The sequence below is a fragment of the Nothoprocta perdicaria genome, unplaced genomic scaffold (assembly GCF_003342845.1).
Source record: "Nothoprocta perdicaria isolate Ctin4 unplaced genomic scaffold, notPer1 scaffold_173, whole genome shotgun sequence".
NCBI lineage: Eukaryota > Metazoa > Chordata > Aves > Tinamiformes > Tinamidae > Nothoprocta > Nothoprocta perdicaria.
Genome location: NW_020454905.1, coordinates 1259346 through 1275724, shown reverse-complemented (window position 1 = coordinate 1275724; position 16379 = coordinate 1259346). Strand labels below are relative to the sequence as shown.

General features: G+C 38.0%; 1 protein-coding gene across 1 annotated transcript in view; it reads right to left on the bottom strand.

Moving 5' to 3' along the window:
* The window catches only part of THSD7A (thrombospondin type 1 domain containing 7A), a 199692-nt gene that overhangs the window by 29237 nt on the left and 154076 nt on the right, over nt 1–16379 (bottom strand). The window contains exons 15-17 of the mRNA XM_026036254.1: nt 14941–15135; nt 10512–10775; nt 1635–1813 (exon numbers count right to left, since the gene is read on the bottom strand). Of these exons, the coding sequence (XP_025892039.1) occupies nt 1635–1813; nt 10512–10775; nt 14941–15135 (638 nt within the window). The remainder of the gene's footprint in view (nt 1–1634; nt 1814–10511; nt 10776–14940; nt 15136–16379) is intronic.

Sequence of the window (16379 nt, the reverse complement as noted above, 5' to 3'; positions counted from 1 at the left end):
TGGCACATTGCTGGCACAACCCCATCACCATCTCTTCAGGGGCTGCACAGTGTGTTGTAGTCCTCCTCAGAGGACATCTTCTCCAGCTCTCCCATTGCCCTTCTCTGTACCATCTCCCACATATCTGAGGGCATCAAAGTCCCAATCTAGCCATTATATTTCATATGTGTGTAAATAGGCATATATTAAATAAAGAATTAAAACTAATTACATTTGTTAGCYGAAATAAATCTTCTGAAGTGTCAGTAATGGCTGTTTTTTCCATCGGAGTGAATGGCGGATGAGATTTAGACAATGAATCCGCAACTCCTTGATCATTGTCACAGAGTAGGTTTGTTAGATTTCCTAATTTAAGAATTTACGGCAGCTGTATTGGAGATTAAGAGATATCTTTATTATTACTATTATTRTTRTTGTTGTTGTTGTTGTTGTTRTTRTTRTTATTATTATTTTGACATTCCTATCTCATTTGGAAGGAGCCCCCTTCTCCTAAAGTCCTATATTTCGATTTCATTTTAAAAGAAATTACACATTTGATGATCCTTCTTATTTTCACTCGTCCATTTAGCAAGGGCTATATAATATTGTACCAAATCAAATTCTAGTCAAAGCACCAGCAGAGGGCAATGGTACTGCATAGAAGAGACCAGGACAAGACAGAAAAAAAAAAAGGCTATTATGTACCACATGGATATTAAAGAAGGAAAAAAAAAATTGAGCTATAATTTGCTCCTGTTTCAACACATGCCTCCTAATTTAAACCAGTTTTACATGCTGACCCAAATCCAACAACCTTCTTTCTAGTTTGCATTTTGTTAAAGTAGATTACAAACTTAGTTTATTAGCTGTAGTTTAACACTTATTATTTTCTAAATTAGAACTAATTACATTGCCTAAAGCAGAAAATTAGATCAACAAGCTATTTCACTGTATGCTAGCAAAACGTCAATAGGATAATATTAAGTACATGCATTTTATTCAAATGTAAACTGACAGCTTTTTTTTCTACTTTTGAATATTTACAGAGAAGACTGTGGTTGTTTAATGTGCCTCTGCAGAGCGAATTAGATTCAGCAGTAATATAAATATAAATTATATCTGAAGAGAGTAAGTTAATCAGAAAGGTGGGTTTTCTTTTTAGAACTCTCCAAGGAAACCAAAAGGCTATAGACAGGCCTGGGACACCAGGAAGCATGGAAGACATTGCCTGGACTTTTTTACTGAGAGGTTTCTTCTTTTCTGAGTTGTGCCTTTGCATCCACTTTCTAGTTTGCTGGCAAGATACGTTGGGCTGCTTTTCTGGCCCCTAAGAAAGGGCGTGGTACTGATGTAAKGCACCTGCGGCCTAAAGCTTGGCGCTGAAAATGCAGAGAGCTGGTGCTGCCACACCTGACAGGACTGCGCTGGGGCATTTTGGTTTTCTCATCTGAGATTGTTGGGGGAATGAGACTGAGTCTTACAATCTATATAACAAGACACATTTTACTCATTTGTAAGAGAAGCTCTTCAGAAACATATGGTCTTCACAGACCGAAGTAAGATTTTCTGTATCATGAAACAATACCGTTTAACAGGTAAGTTATTTGAGATGTGGAAAAAAGCTCTATCAATAATGTAAATAAAACCAAATTTACCTGATTGACGTGATCTAGCTTAGGACAGGGTCTCCCACCATTGTAGGGTTTTTCACGGAGCCATTTAGACCGAACCTTGACCCCACTCCCACAGGATTTACTACAGCGAGACCAGTTGGACCATTCGCTGAGCTTGCAGTCCGAGGGGCACGGAATAATACAGGCTTCCTCAATATAACCTGGGTGAATGGGAAAGAAAGGGAAATCACTTCAGCATGTCACTCTGCCACTTCTCCCCGAAGCTCTCGTCCATTTCATTTAGGTTGCCCAAAGTTTGACTTGACAGGGCTGTGTGAATAGAGAGATTTCTTCATCATTAGGGCTAAATTAAATTCTGCAGAGAATTGACACAGATAACTGGAGACCGTGTTAGAGTAACAGCTGAGCATCCTCAGTATTATCTGATTAGGATTCACACTCGCCAGATTTCTGCATCCCAACTTTCTGACAGCTAGAATGTAATTGACACTAACCGATCCCTTGTCACAGTGTTCTTAYGCTGCACAAACATTTATTTTGCTGAAAAAAAAAGGTTTAATTAAAAGCCCCTCCATAATTTTTTCAAGCAAGTCAACTGCGGTTATATATCAAAAATGCATCAGAATYGAAAGCGACGCTTCTTATCGGGCTGGAATGAGGGAACTTAACACCTTGTGACCTTCCAGAAGCTAGAAAGAGAAAGTGGTTTGCCACGTTAATGATCTGCCGATTAACCACCATCTGTCCCCAGCCGCACACTGAATAATTGCCCTGAATGGAAAAGCAGATGTTTCGTTTGGATAAGTCATGGGGCCTGAGAGGTTGGAATGGGGTAGGACATGGTCTGCAGGGAGTAACATGAAGCTTCAATTCACTGAATAAGTGAAAATGTCTTTCTTTCAGAAGCGACATATGTCATTGCTTTAYAATGTGTGTCATTTATGTCAATATTTAAGGCAGAAGCTATAAAATGTCAAATAAAAAGCCTACCGTTGCCAAATTTTTTATTATGACTAAACCTATATGAACTCTCCTCTCCCCTTCCACTAAAGAAGATAAGAAACTATACGTTGTCAGAGTCACAAAGTATTTTGTGGTAAATGTTGACTTTAAAGGCAAAAAAGACTTTAGTGCACGTAAAGCTTAGTGAATTAAAACACCTGAGGAACATACCATTCTAATGCATGGGTAAGATCCTTCTCAAATGAATGTTGGTTTCACGGTTTCAAATTTGCTTCCTGTGTATAACAACTTCTTTTTCTCAGTCACTGAGTGTTTAAAGCAATCGCTGACATTTTTCCTCAGCTCTGACATCAGCAGTTTTATGTTTTTAACTTACACATAGATTTTACAACTTCTTATGAATACGTTTCACATCTGTACTTCTTTGTAACACCATTTTTAAATAGCTTTTTGCTGGAGAAACTCACCATTTTAATGCAGTAATGCCATTTAGTACTTATTCAATTTCTGCCTCTATAATTAATATCTGGTAGGAGCAAATACAAGCTGCTTTAAATTAATTGTACATCTTTAATTAGATAAGTTCAATCAGTGGAGCCTGATTCAGGAAGACTTTATTTTAAGGATTTTCCATAAACATCTGAGCTATTTTAACTTTGTCTTATTTTATCTCCTCTGCCTTTCTTATGCTTTCTTCCTGGGTATCTGACCTGTGAGGCTCTCTGCTCCCTCATTTTTAATTCCTCGGAAAATTTTGCATTAGCATCCAGAACTCCACAAGTAAAAAATAGCTGCTGGGTGGACAGCAAGAACAGAAAATGTATGAAGACAGAGAGCAAGAATGGAGTCCATCAGTACTGAAAATAAGTTCTACARCTTGGAAAGGCTTGGAGTTACTGGAAAGGTGTAAACATTTTTAGACAGAAGAGGGAAAAATATCTATTATCAAGGGAGATGAAAGATAAGGATGAAAAAAAAAGTCCTAATCACTAGCACAATGCTGAATAAAAATTAGATCAAGAACATGAAGAGAAAAACAGGAATCTAGAAGAGRATTTCTCAGATTCCAATATTCAAGCCAAACAGAAAAAAGAAGAAATGAGTGAAGTTAGTTTTCATGGCAAACAGACAAAAGTGGAAACCACAGAGAGAACCCAAGACAAAAGAGGCACTGATGGAGAATTGAGAAAAGGAGAAACTAGGGGGAGAGAAGAGTAGGGGGAGAGAAGAGGAAAACAAATGGTTCAGAACCGAGTCAAGAGAATCGCAGAGATACGTATTTCATAGGGAAATACAACAAGGAAGAAAGAAGAAAAAGGGATCTTGCCAAAAGCAGTATCTTCACAATGCACAAACAGAACACAAAGTCCTAAAGACAAACTCAGGTACCTCCTGACCTAGCAGTGAAAGAGAACCTTCTCCCAGCTGAAATCAGAGACTGAGGAAACAAATAAAAAGACTGTGATATGAGTGGGATTCTGTAAGCAATTAACAYACAGAATGAAAATGCCAAGTCCCCAGTTATAGCTGAGATGGAAATGCTTTTGGCATATTTGTTCTTTGGCATCTTTTCTTCCCCTCAGCAGCCCCGCTATTTCAGTTTCACTCCCCAGCCAATTTAGTGGTTCGCTATGCCACCAGGCTCCCCTGCAACACAAGCTAAAGCAGACTTCAAGCTTGCAGATACTTCTCTGGCTAAGAAAGAAGGCTGAATTAAATGAATTACCTGTTGTAAAATACTCATTCCACTCAATTTACTGCTCTTCTAATGCCACTTTTCAGCAAATGAYTCTCTGAAGCATGTCATCACCTCATATGTGCTTCTGCAAGCCTGATGTCAACATATGTTTTTAGGATGATTAAGGATGATAATTGCCAGATGTCCACAGCAATCATTTTTTCCAGAGTAATGAAAATTGGAAAAGTTTATACTCATTTTTTTTGCTTTTTAATTTTTTTTTATACTTTGGGTGTTTGTATTTGCATTTTTTGTCAATGCTGTAAACATTTCAGTAAATGAGAAGAGAATAAATTGCAATAAATCATTTTCACATAGAAAACTTACACACAGATAGGGCTGGTGATGTAGATACATAGTTTCTGACATGAACAGCATGTGAATGAGCCTTTCTTCCAGTTTTCCATCGTGTTTCCAATTCTGATCTAATCATCTTTGAAAGGGTGTCCCTTGTGTTAGAAATTGCAAAACTCAAAGCAGCAGTCAGCCTGTCCCCGCATAACCTCAAATCTAAAGAGGGGTTCCAATAGTGGAGTATCAYACAGTTATATCACACACATATAGAGAGGGCCGTTGAAGAGATGAGACCCTGGGCTATTCCGGTACTCAGCATCTTCCCCGCGCAACCCAGGAGGGTATTGGAAAAAGACTTCTTGCTCCTAAGACTTATTCCTTTTCCTGGGGCAGGCTTATTCCTCGCTTATTCCACCTCCAGTCAGCCAAACTCCACAGGCTGGGGAAATGGGCAGTTGTCTACCATGGCTACAGCATCATTAAAGTTTTACTACGGAAGCACAATTTATCAAACGGCTTTCAGSCACGACGCGTGTGAGCTGAACTCAGTATCGAAAGGGAAAGCTTTATTGTCCCACCACTAATTGGCTGTAAAGTCTGGACTACTAGAACATCATTAACAGATGTGACGGGTAATTTATAATGGACAGCTCAAAGAACTTCAAACATTGTCTAGTGACAGGTAGAGATATAAGCAGTTGGATATAAGCTTCCTTTTTGTCCCCCCAAAAAACTACACCTACAATGTGTAAGAACAGACCTGCTGAGTTGTAGGGTATAAATACAAATAACATCTTAAAAAGGGTTTTTTATGTGTGCTGTCTTTCCTTTAAGAGTGACAGAATTGAATGAAGTGTGCTGCTACTTTTCTGAGAAACTGCAGTGTCAGAATGGTTTATGTAAGGTGTTTTTTTTTTTTTTTTTTTTTTTTTAAGAAATATAAACTTTCTGACTGTTTCTGCACATAAAGCATTCTGATATCTAATCCAGTATGGTAATAGATTTAGCTTCCCAACTATTAGTAGTATTAGAATACTCTGCTGTTTTGTATCTTGCATCCTTTCTAAGACTTTTTAATATGCAGGATTTCATACTTTATTTCCCCTTGGAAATACACTGCTGCCCTTCATCAATAGCCCTGGAATAAGCCTCTGCATTTTGGCACCACCAGATCTGCTCTGCCAAGAGGATGTCAGTCATAACAAAGGCATTCATCAACCCAAAGGCCTTTGGAAAATACATTTATTTTAGAACCTACACTTGACAGAAAGTCTCAATTTAACTTTTATGCTCTATTATTTTTATTGATAGACTTGTATTGCTGTAGGTTAGAATGCTGAAAATGAAAAGGATTTAAAAAGTYCCAGTAAGTGTGGACACAGCAGGTTTTAACTGACACCTCAGACCATGTAGACACTTTCATAAAATTTGAGACATTACTGAGATATACATAAGCAATTCAATACAAAATTGCTTGATTCACATAGGTACTCCCAGTTGCTGTTGTAAAAGTATTCACTGCTAGGCAGATCTCCCTCTCTAATCCCCCGCATAAGCCTCGTGGCCATGGAGAGCTTTGTAGAGTCAGCACAAATCAATGCATCTCATTTAATTAATGCTAAAGGGGGAAATAATCTCACACTAATAAGGCAGCAGACAAACTATCCTGGCCTGGTTGGCTGCGCCTAAGGTTTTAACAGTAAACTGACATGAATTAAGAAGGGCAATACGACCTATATAAAAATGTTACATCTGTCTCCTGTGCTACTCTGTTTGCCTTCTGTACCACCCCCTTCCCACACACACACARACACACACACATAATCACCTCTTCACTTATTTGGGTCAAAACTGCTATATAATGGAGAGAACCTAAATAATGTAATATTGCAAATATTACAGTTGTCATGTGTCACAGTGGCCTGCTTTTGATTTTGTTGTCATGAGAGTTCCAAGATAAGGTGAACCACGGAGAAACTCTACATTTTAGCTTTTTTTAAACAAAGATGCTAAAACATATGTCTGAGAGACACATATCATTACCTACATATAACAATGAGGTCAGGGCTAAAGTTATGAAAAACAATGCCTGCTTTTCTAATGGTAAAAATAAATAAATAAATAAATAGATAAATAAAAGCTTTTGCCTTTCTCCAGTAAAACCACCTATGTAGTACTGACACAAAGTTGAAAACAGGAAAAAGGCAATTCATGTGTCTTCCATTTATGGCACACAGTTAAAAAACAGGTCACTTAACATTTTAGCTGGCGTAGCCACATCTGCTGATCACACTATCAGCTGTCAACCCCTGTCTGTACACCACAGAACTGCTATGGAGGAAAAACAATAAAAACAGAATCTTTTAAATAGTTGCTGGATGGTGACAATTTCTTTACCACTAGACTTAATTTAAATTCAAAACTAATAATATTGAAAGGAGAAGCTGAAATATTGGCCATATAAAACACTAACACCAGAGAAAAGGTGAGGAAAAGTGAGAAGTCACTCTGCAGATTCACTCTGCAGCTGAAATTTAGCTCTATTTCCAGGTGTAATTTTGGGATTCTTTTAAAGTACTTCTTAAGCAACAGGAGCTAAGGGCCTTATTTGCAAGGACTCTACCTCCATAGTATTCTTCTTCAATATATTTCTCAAATATGCAGTGTTCTGACTCACCTTGCTTTAGAGTTACTGTTCACTCCAAGGTTTTTGAAACCTATTTACATTGGGTTATATCGGGTTATACTGCTCCCAAAATTTCAAAGTGTGTCTTAGGAATCCTTTTATGGAGCTAGTAACTTAGGAGTCTGATTTGTGTTGCACCCATCYTCTTAGTTCCTCAGTGCCTGGGAAAATGTTAGTCAACTCTTCCTGCATCTCCTGAAAATAAGATATCTCTAGCAGTTAAAAGAGCTTCTGAGTTCTTCTGAATAATTGTGTATTAATTCTTCTGAAGTATTAATTCTCCTGTTCTGCTTCTTTCATTCTTTCCTCAGGAAATCAACTGATTTGTGATTATAAACACATAAAGTTTCACAAAACAAACAGCTAAGAATGTTTTGGCACTGCAGAGCAGATCTGCCTTCTGATTCCTCCCACTCAAAACAGCACAACTTCCAAACCAGACTTAGTCATATCCTCATAAATTTTCATGGTAGTATTTACATAAAATTGTTAACGGTCTCACAATCTGATTTTCCTGTAGCATTTTTGTATATTACATGATTACATAATCAATGCTGTTAATAACATCAGTGAGTCTCTAGGGGGTTAGTTCCTGTTGTCAAATCTAGAGCATATTATCACAGCTGAAGGAGTAAAATTTCCCCGTGGCATATCTCAAGATTTCATAGTGYCATGAGAATGAAAATTCAAGCAAAAGTTGAGCACAAACAGAGGATAGGTCTTCCTGAAATACTGACCTTGACCCTACTTCTCCTAGTCMAAGCTAATTTGCACAATACTGCAACTTGGACAGTTTGCAATTATATCTCATAAAAATTGCAATACAATTGCAATTAAATACTGTAGCATTTGAAAAAAAGCAGATTCAACAACTATTCAACTAATAGTAAAACTGATTTCTGAAGAAAGCACATCATGTAGGAGACTAAACTGACTCTTTTTCTTTGGATGGTTAAAAAATTAGTGAAAAAGTCAATGCTGTCATTTCTATAAGGAAATAAGCATCCCYGTTAAAATTTCCAATATTCCAAGCAGGCTTGAATTACGAGTCCTGTCAGGTTGAACTTGAAAAGCTAAAAGGAGATGGATGAGAACCTACAAGGCAGTTTTATTTGCTAGCAAGTGGGTAAGTACTGGGTTGCCACAGAACTCCCATGCTGATTTGGCATAATCTAGYTTTTATGTTTGTTCTTAAAGACAAAGGTACACAGCACACTGAAATCCAGAGATGACACCAAACTGTTAAGTACCATATACCAACAGCATAAAAACAACCACAAAAGCATTCTAAACACTGGCAAGCCATAAAATAAGACTGAACAAGCAAAACACCAGCTAATGCACATAGATAAAAATATAGCAAATCATTGGAATGCAATGCATGAATACATAGGAGATACTCAGAAAAGGCAGCAAGCATATACTCAGGTCAGACTGAAACATCTAACTCATCTGTTATAGTCCCTTTGTAAATGCAAAGTATGCTAAACACAGAAAAATGGTAATGCTGAAGGTAGACAATAAATCAGGCAAGGTAGACAATAAATCAGGCAAGTATTAGAAATTATCCATGTTTGTGCACAACAGTTATCAATAATAGATGCTTGTTGTAGAAGAGCTGGTGAAAAGGACCCCACAACTTTAGTGACATACTCTTTAGCATCAAAGTCAGATTAGATATTAGATTTTCTGTATACCTGACATTCCTGTCAAACAACTCTAGGGTGCACAAGGAAAGCAGGATTAGTTCTACTGCAGTTCCAAAGCTCATCTGCCAGTGCCTGGACCATGAMAAAAATACTCTCTCAAATGGAACAGATGAAGAAAACATTAAGTTGCCTCATGTACTTCACTACCAAAAAAAAAGTAACAAAATGGCCAGGGGAGAGAGAGGGAAAAAAATCACAGAACAGGAAACTTTAATGAATGAAAATCCAAAGGGTTCAGGCTTCCCAACCAAAGGAAAAAAATATAGTAATGACTCATAAATATTTCCATTACTCAAAGACAGCACAATTAATGAGACCTCAAATTGGTGAGAAAAGTGAGATGAAACTATGGAAAGAAAAAACAAACCAAAGCAATTCTGTGCTCTATTTTGGGAAGATTGTCTCTCGAGCCACTAGTGCTACTGGCTCTGAAGTGGCAGCTTTTGGCATCGTAGGTGTAATGGCAATGTTCTGTCAGCAGCTTTGTTGACTCACTTATTCTARCTTCTTAACACTGCGTTATTATTCACTATAGTCACTGTGAATGTAGGGGACATTCACTGATAATCCATTAGACTGGAAATTACTTCTGACATAACAATCATCAACAGTTGTAACAAGATAAAAAAAACAGATGAGAACCTTTTTTTTTTTTTCTCATTTTTCTTTGCTTTTTTATTTCTCTGATACTTTGCCATACAATTATTTATATAAACATTGTGTGCTGCAGAAAGAAACCAAATCAAGGATGCATGGTGGGGAACATGATTTCTGCAACATCTTAAAAATAATTATGCATCTCTCTGCAGCATGTTTTGGTGTCCAGAAGAGAGAGGCATCTCACTATCATTTCACACCACAGGCGCATCCACTTTAGGAAGGAAAACATTTATGAAAGGAACTGTCCTGTCCAGGAACAATGTGAATACAAAGAAGGCTAAGTCTTTGAACAGCCTACCAATACCCATGACACTGAGAATTAGACTTAGGCAGAAAAGTGCTATGAGCTGTTGAACTCAGATCAATACATATCTATTAAAGTGCTGAAGAGGACAGGGTAAASATAAGGCTATTTACAGGGATTACAGCTACCTGAAGACTCTGTATTTCAAGGAAACAATTTCAGCCTTTGCAAAAGGCTGCTGTAGCCTGTGCCATCACTTTCTGTTTTTCGAGGCTTTGACTCTCCTTAATAGGTTTACTCTCCAATACACAGGTGAAAAATACAATATATGACCCTTATCTAATAAAATACCTTGCTGATAATTTACCATCATTTTACTTTTAAATATTACATGGTCTCAAACAGTAAAAAGAAACTTTACTTTAGATATCCGAAGAATCATACCTTTCAGAAGCATAACAAACATATGCTGGGCTTGAAGCTTTCTGCAGATAAGAGAAGCCTAAGCAATACATAATAATTTGCTATTTCTTCCTGTATGGATATTATGTCAAATGAAATAATACAGATTAGTAAAGAGATGAAAGAGGAGGTTTCTAAATACCATGACTGTTGCATCGTGATGTTTCCACAAGGCGGCTGTTCTGATCGTAGCATGCCATGGCCTGGTAGCGGTAGCCTTGTCCACATTCCTTAATGTCTCCTGCTACCTTCATTCCCAGTAATACTTCCACTTTGCCCTCTGGTAATATACAGTCTGACCAGTTTCCCACAGGCTGAGCACTGTATTTGTCACAGGGGCAAAACTGATTCTCAATAAGAGGATACAGCTGAGAATTTCTGCATTTATCCTTTTTCTTACTTTTTCCTAGAATGAAAAGAGAATTATTTGGGAAAGTTTKCCTCAGATTACATGCTCCTGACACAATTCATTTGGCCACCAGTATTTTCAAGATAAAAGCTCCAAAGAACCCAAAGTTACCCAAAGGCCAAAGTTTGCATATGCCGAAAAAGTTACATTAACCTTTATTCAATCAGTTAAGTTAATAATTTGAGATTCCAAAATAATGGATGCCTACAGTTTTCATGAAGGCGGTATTTTATTGCATAAAATCACAAATTTATTCATAGGGGGTCCAATTGGAAAATTTTAGCAATTAAAATATATACTCTTTACCCTTTATTTCATCACCAGTGTAAAAATAGTTCACAAAATAATGTCTCAAATTTACGGATAAATCTTTCTCACCTTTGTTACATGAGTGCATTCATTCCAAATGGCAAAATCCTTAACTTTCACTATAAGCTATTGTAGCATTTGGTAATAGCTATCATTATTCCTCTCTAATGGAATATGCTTCTCCAATACTGTTTCCAGTATCTTCTTTCAAGTTGTTTCCTTTCTCCAATTGGAAACCTCCCACCCACCAAGGATTTCCTTGAGTGGTAGTTGCAAGAGTAGTTTTAAAAATGTCCATTACTCTGAGGAGAATATAAAAGAATATTCTGCACTACATGTGCTTTTAGAACCAGATATAAGCTTTATGCTTATATTCTTATGGACTGTCTTTGCTCAAAATTGTTACAAAACTGAGTATGGCCAACAAAATTAGTGGCCGACACTCTGGAGGGCTGTGCTGCCGTTCAGAGGGACCTGGACAGGCTGGAGAATTGGGCAGAGAGGAACTTCATGTGGTTCAACAAAGACAAGTGCAGAGTCCTACACCTGGGAAGGAATAACCTCAGACACCAGGACAGATTAGGGCTCGACCTGCTGGAAAGCAKCTCCATGGAGAAGGATTTGGGAGTCCTGGTTGACACCAAGTTAACCATTCCAGCATTGTGCCCTCGTGGCCAAGAAGGCCAATGGGATCCTTGCCTGCATCAGGAGGAGTGTTGCCAGMAGGTCGAGGTTGGGGATCCTGCCCCTCTACTCAGCTCTGGTGAGGCTGCACCTAGAGTAGTGGGTGCAGTTCTGGGCTCCCCAGTACAAGTGGTATGYGGAGCTTCTAGGGAGGCTCCAGTGGAGAGCAACAAAGATGATGAAGGGACTGGAGCATCTATCTTATGAGGAAAGACTAAGGGGCCTGTTCCTCTTATGAGGAAAGACTGGGCCTCTTTAACCTGGAGAAGGCTGAGAGGAGATCTGATCAATATGTATAAGTATCTCAGGGGAGAACACAGGGAGGATGGGGCCAAACTCTTCTCAGTGGTGACCAGGACAACAGGTAATGGGTACACGTTGAAACACAGGAAGTTCTACCTCCATGTGAGGAAGAACTTCTTTACTGTGGGGGTGACAGAGCCCTGGAACAGACTGTCCATGTCTCCTTCTCTGCAGGTCTTCCAAACCTGCCTGGATGCCACCCTGTGCCACATACTCCAGGTGTCCCTGCTGGAGCAGAGAGGTTGGACTAGATGATCTCTAGGGGTCCCTTCCAACCTCAACCACTTTGTGATTCTGTAAAAATCAAAGCAAGGTACTTCACAAGAAAAAGCTTCTCTTCCTTGATAACACAACTGCATACTAAAAATACACCTCTCTCACTGCTCATCTTTTCCCTAGAAACGTTTATGAATTCACCCCTGTTGGCTCTGTGCATTAGCCTGGATGACACTCTGCAAACCAGGACAAACCAGAGGCAAAATCCAAGTCTTAACAGGTCTGACAGGGCAGCTTAGCTCAGCCGAGGGCAGCGCCTCAACCCGCTTATATGGTGGTAAAAGCCAAGAGCAAAGACTCCTCTCGCTTTGTTTACAAAAAAAACCCAAAAAATGTTAGTTAMGGATTTTTTTTTGCCCTGTGGAAGCAAATCTGGCAGCATATTCAATRGCTTTACAAAGCAGCCACAGTGAGCCTGCCTGAAGATTAGGAATTATTCTGTCTCCCAGGGTCTGATTTACAAGGGAATGGTACAGGGGAGGGGGTCTGTATCCCACTGCACAGCTCCCAACGATAGTACTGGGCCCTCACTTAGTGAACTGGCAAAAAGCACTACAGCAGAGGCCAACCATTCCTAAGGTTTCACTTACAACTTAGGACTGAAGCTTGTTTTATTCTTTTCCTTCCATGCAAATGAAAAAAAAAAAAAAAAGAGGCAGATTAAAATAGAAAAAGCTGGAGAAATAATGTGTTTCCAAATGGAGAGATACCAGCTGCACACAACCAAGAAATGTTTGTAGTAAAGACTTGCACAGACTCGGAAAAACTTGATATTATTAACTAATGGTAATGGAAAAAGAAATCAAAAAACTTCAAAAGTGACAGTCTTATCTTGGATATTCAGTGTCATAAGCCAAAAAAAAAAAGACTATCTAACAAAGAGAAGGAAAATATATATATACATATATGCTCAGCCTTGTTAAGAAATAAGGCAGAAAACTAAAGCACATGTTGCCTAAGGCCAGAGCTGCTGGATGAAGGTACAAACAAGAACTCAGAGTGAATATTCAGGCAGGGCAAGGACTCATTTAATCATATGTTGAGCATTCAGAATTCTGCAGCCAGGAAGTCAAAGAGCTAAATGTAGCTCCAGACTGGAAATGACACTCCATCAAGAGGCTGCAAAACACTTGAGTGCTGAGGTAATTCCAAGGAATCCAAATGCCACCTGAGAAGAGACTCTGGGCATAGCCACAAGACCTTCTGACAAAAGGAGAGAGAGGTCTGCATGTACACCTGCTCCTACTAAAAAGCTATGAGTGCTGGTTGGCCTGTCACCTAGAGCAAAAACAAAGCAAATTCATTTTTTTTCTCCAAGGTTTGCAAATTCCTTGTAGATTGCCACRATTTGCAAATTCCTATATCCTATTAGAAGCTCCAGGGTTATTTCAACATATTTTCTCCCAATTACTGCCCAGAATAAAAAGAAAAGGCAAAGCAAAGAAAAACCAAAACCTGACAGTACACCAAGGGCAAAGATACATTCAAATGGTTTCGAGCAAAAGAAATCTTAATTCATATCTCTATTCCAGGCATTATTGACGATGTGTGACGATGTGTGACGATATGTGAACTCTGTGTTTCCACAACCAAAGCATATGAACTATGCTCATGCAAACAGGAGAAAGGAGATGAAATGCCACTGAATTTTCTTTATGCTTTTGTAAGGAAGAGCTATAATTGGGATGTAACTCCAGCATAATTTGCTTCTACTGTATATTGATAATATGGAAGTATTTAACAGGCAATAAATGGGTCAATAACAGAGGCTTAAGTCAGAAATTGTTACTGCTTTGGTTTGTTAGGAATAAGCATCTGAATATTATGTACRGCTTTCTGAGAAGTCAGGTATCTCCGATGTCTGGTCAATGACAAGTTGTGCTCTTAAAGCACCTCTGCATACTAAAAGCTAACAATCGATTCTTCATTAGCAAATTGACATTCTAATTAAATTAATTACAAAGCTCTTCATTACAGAAAGTCTGCAAAGGCATCCTAGTGAATATGGAGCTTTTTCCCTCAAAGAAGAATGCAATGTGGTGAAAGAACATCAGTTGAGATGTAGCTTGTCTCTGCAATCACCAAGGAATTAGAACTGCAAACTTTTCTCCTAAATTCCTAGCTGAGAAAATGCATACATATCAAGCAAAGTCTAACCAACCAAAAGGTTGGTTGCTGTCACTGCTTTGTTTTTCATGACCTGTTCGCCAAATCTAGAACCTAGCTGTTCATCTGGATGTAATTAAATTGAAATTAAAATTTGTGATTGAAACTCATTTTTAGGAGCAACGTGGCAAATTTTGAGAGACTTTCTTCTACAGAACAAGACAAAATTGTTCTAGATTTCCTGGCATGACATACTATCCACATCACATGGGAGCTCTTAAGGTCTGAAGGGTTTTATACTATCAAGCTAATCAGTTCATGCATGTAAATTATATGTGATTTCTTTAATGTTCACAAGGTCACAAGACCTGCCTGCAGATTATTAGATAAATAAACTGAAAGCAATAAAACATGTTTTTGAAGAGTAAATATCATTTAAAGATAAACACTGARAAAGATAAATTGTTTTTCCTGTTATTCTTACCAACAAGAGTGCGTTTTCTGGTCCTGACTCCTCCACAGTCCCCATTACAGGAAGAAAACTTTGACCAGTTTGTAAACTGACAATCGTCTTGGCAAGGAATCTGGCACAGCTGTGTTAAGGGCGGTAACGGGCCAGCATATTTAAGGCACTCACTGATGTCAGCCTGTCCTCCATCCTGCCTGCGACAAGTAATTGCTGTGAGCAAGAAGGGTAGAGTTAAATTCAGCAGGTTGCATGTGCATTGCTATTCCTTTTAGTAAGTCAAGCAATCTTCTACCACAAAAATTGCACAGAAAGCTCAAAATATCTGTGAAATACAACAGCATACCTTTGAAAATCACTTGTATCTTACAACTGAATGAATACAAGTGAAAAAGTCTGACTGACTATTTGAGCTTATGTTTAAATTACTATTTCTTTATCAATACTTAGCAGGACCAAAAACTTTAAAGACAACTGAAAATAATACATGGATTTGCACAGTGTTATTCACAGCTACTACAGCATACCACTTTCCATGTTATCACTTTACTACAGAGATAACTCAGATATTACAACTATTTTAAGTAACTGAAGAGTATATAAGCCATAAAGCTGAATATGTTTATCAGTAGCATGGATTTTAGAGAAGGAACAGACATAAAATTTAGAAACAYATTTGAGTCCTGGATATCATAGAGTGTATAAGTCTTCATAGCAGTCTTGCTGTGTGACACACAACCAATTTTTAGTCTTGAAGAGAGGATTGAAGACCAAAGCATGTTTGCCAGGGTGCAGGATCAACCAAAGGGAGCATTACTGTTTATAACAGAATATCCATGTCCTAAACAAAAGCTTCTTACTTAAAAGAAGAAATAAAAAGGGTTTCTTAAGAAAACTTCAAATATCACAAGACAAAGTTGGTGGAATATTCTCAATTATTACAGAAAATGGGGCTGTTTCATTAATATCAAGCTGCACAGTTTTATCAGCTCACTATTATTGTTCCTTTTGGATAAATTTCTTTTTTTTCCTATACATTATTACTTATCTATTATTTCAATCACACACCTCAGTAAATCTCGTTTTATTTCCTAGCCCAAAATAACAAAGAACTTATTATGCAGTAACAAGATTGGAAAATTCTAGTTGTATTTTTTATACAATGGAATAATATTTATGCTTCTCAGTGTCTGCCAGCACATACCAGGTGCCATATCTCATAACGACTGCGAAAGTAATTTGGATCACCAATTGTTGCAGTAATATTGCATCCAAACACAATATATCATTCTCTGCACCTGGGGGAATCTCATGTTTTATATTACACTCTGCTCCATAATTTAAACCTAATACTTCTACGGTACTGACAATAACTGTTTCACTGGCATGTGAATTGAAAAAAAAAATTAAATATTACTAACTCAACTATTATGGCATAATCAGGTTCAACTGCTGGA